Source organism: Sinocyclocheilus rhinocerous, unplaced genomic scaffold (assembly GCF_001515625.1).
Source record: "Sinocyclocheilus rhinocerous isolate Xijiao unplaced genomic scaffold, SAMN03320098_v1.1 scaffold1879, whole genome shotgun sequence".
NCBI classification, from domain to species: Eukaryota; Metazoa; Chordata; class Actinopteri; order Cypriniformes; family Cyprinidae; genus Sinocyclocheilus; species Sinocyclocheilus rhinocerous.
In genome coordinates, this window is record NW_015632718.1 from 292,024 (window position 1) to 293,316 (window position 1,293).

Genomic DNA, 1,293 nt, shown 5'->3' on the forward strand with positions numbered 1-1,293 from the left:
AGTAATGATGATGGAAATTCAGCTTTGCATCACAGAAATAAATTATATTTTAAAGGATATTAAAATAGAAAGCGTTATTTTATATTGTAATAACATTTTGCAAGATTACTGTTTTTTTCTGTATTTTTGATCAAATAAATGCAGCCTTGATGAGCAGAAGAGACTTCTTTAAAAAACATGAGGAGTCTCACTGATCCCACACAGTTTTGAGCGGCCGTGTGTGAAGCAGGTTCCTGCACTGAACTCTTACCCACACACTTGTCGTTCTGCACCTCGTATCCGAGCGGACAGATGCAGCGGAACGAGCCGTCCAGGTTCTGACAGGTCCCCGGCTGACAGGCTCCCGGCAGCGTCACGCACTCGTTAATATCTGACACACACATAACTCACATTATACTGTCTACAGCACATCACACAACACTCATGCACGCAATACATGCTACTAGACTACAGCCAAGATAGCAATTTGAAACAGCTGTTTAAATTATTCAAAACGCCAGCTTTGATAACAGGATGATATGTTTTTAATTATATAAAAAAATCTAAGCAGTGTTTGGCACACACATTTGTGACCTGAATAAAGCTGAATAAATAAGCTTTCCATTGATGTATGGTTTGTTAGGATAGGAGGACAATATTTGGCTGAGATACAACTATTTGAAAATCTGGAATCTGAGGGTGCAAAAAAATCTAAATATTGAGAAAATCATCTTTAAAGTTGTCCAAATGAAGTTCTTAGCAATGCATATTACTAATCAAAAATTAAGTTTTGATATAATTTTTGGCATAAAAGAAAAATCTATAATTTTGACCCATACAATGTATTTTTGACTATTGCTACAAATATCCCCCAGCGACTTAAGACTGCTTTTGTGCTCCAGGGTCACATTTAACTACAATAGTGGTTAACTTAATATTTATACATTATATAAAATATATCCGAAACACAAAATATATAATACAATATATATATGTTATATAAAATATAAAACACATAATAAAATATAATAGATATAAAATCTGTATGCATTATATTTATACATTCTATAAAATATATGAAAAACTATTCATATAAAATCTATTAGATATAAAATATGTATACATTTCATTTGTAAACATTGTTTATGTAAAACATAAATTCATGCTAAATATGACTAATAAAACACCCTGTGATCTAATTCTGTTGCAAAATATTGATTTTAAATGTAATATTTATGAAGCTAATTTTAATTAATATTTTAATTTGAATTAATAGATAATTAATATTTATAAATATATATTTTTTAGTTTTAT

General features: G+C 29.9%; 1 protein-coding gene across 1 annotated transcript in view; it reads right to left on the reverse strand.

The window, feature by feature from the left end:
• The window catches only part of LOC107742800 (fibrillin-2-like), an 80,918-nt gene that overhangs the window by 18,191 nt on the left and 61,434 nt on the right, over window positions 1–1,293 (reverse strand). Inside the window, exon 48 of the mRNA XM_016555842.1 lies at window positions 251–370. Within this exon, the coding sequence (XP_016411328.1) occupies window positions 251–370 (120 nt within the window). The remainder of the gene's footprint in view (window positions 1–250; window positions 371–1,293) is intronic.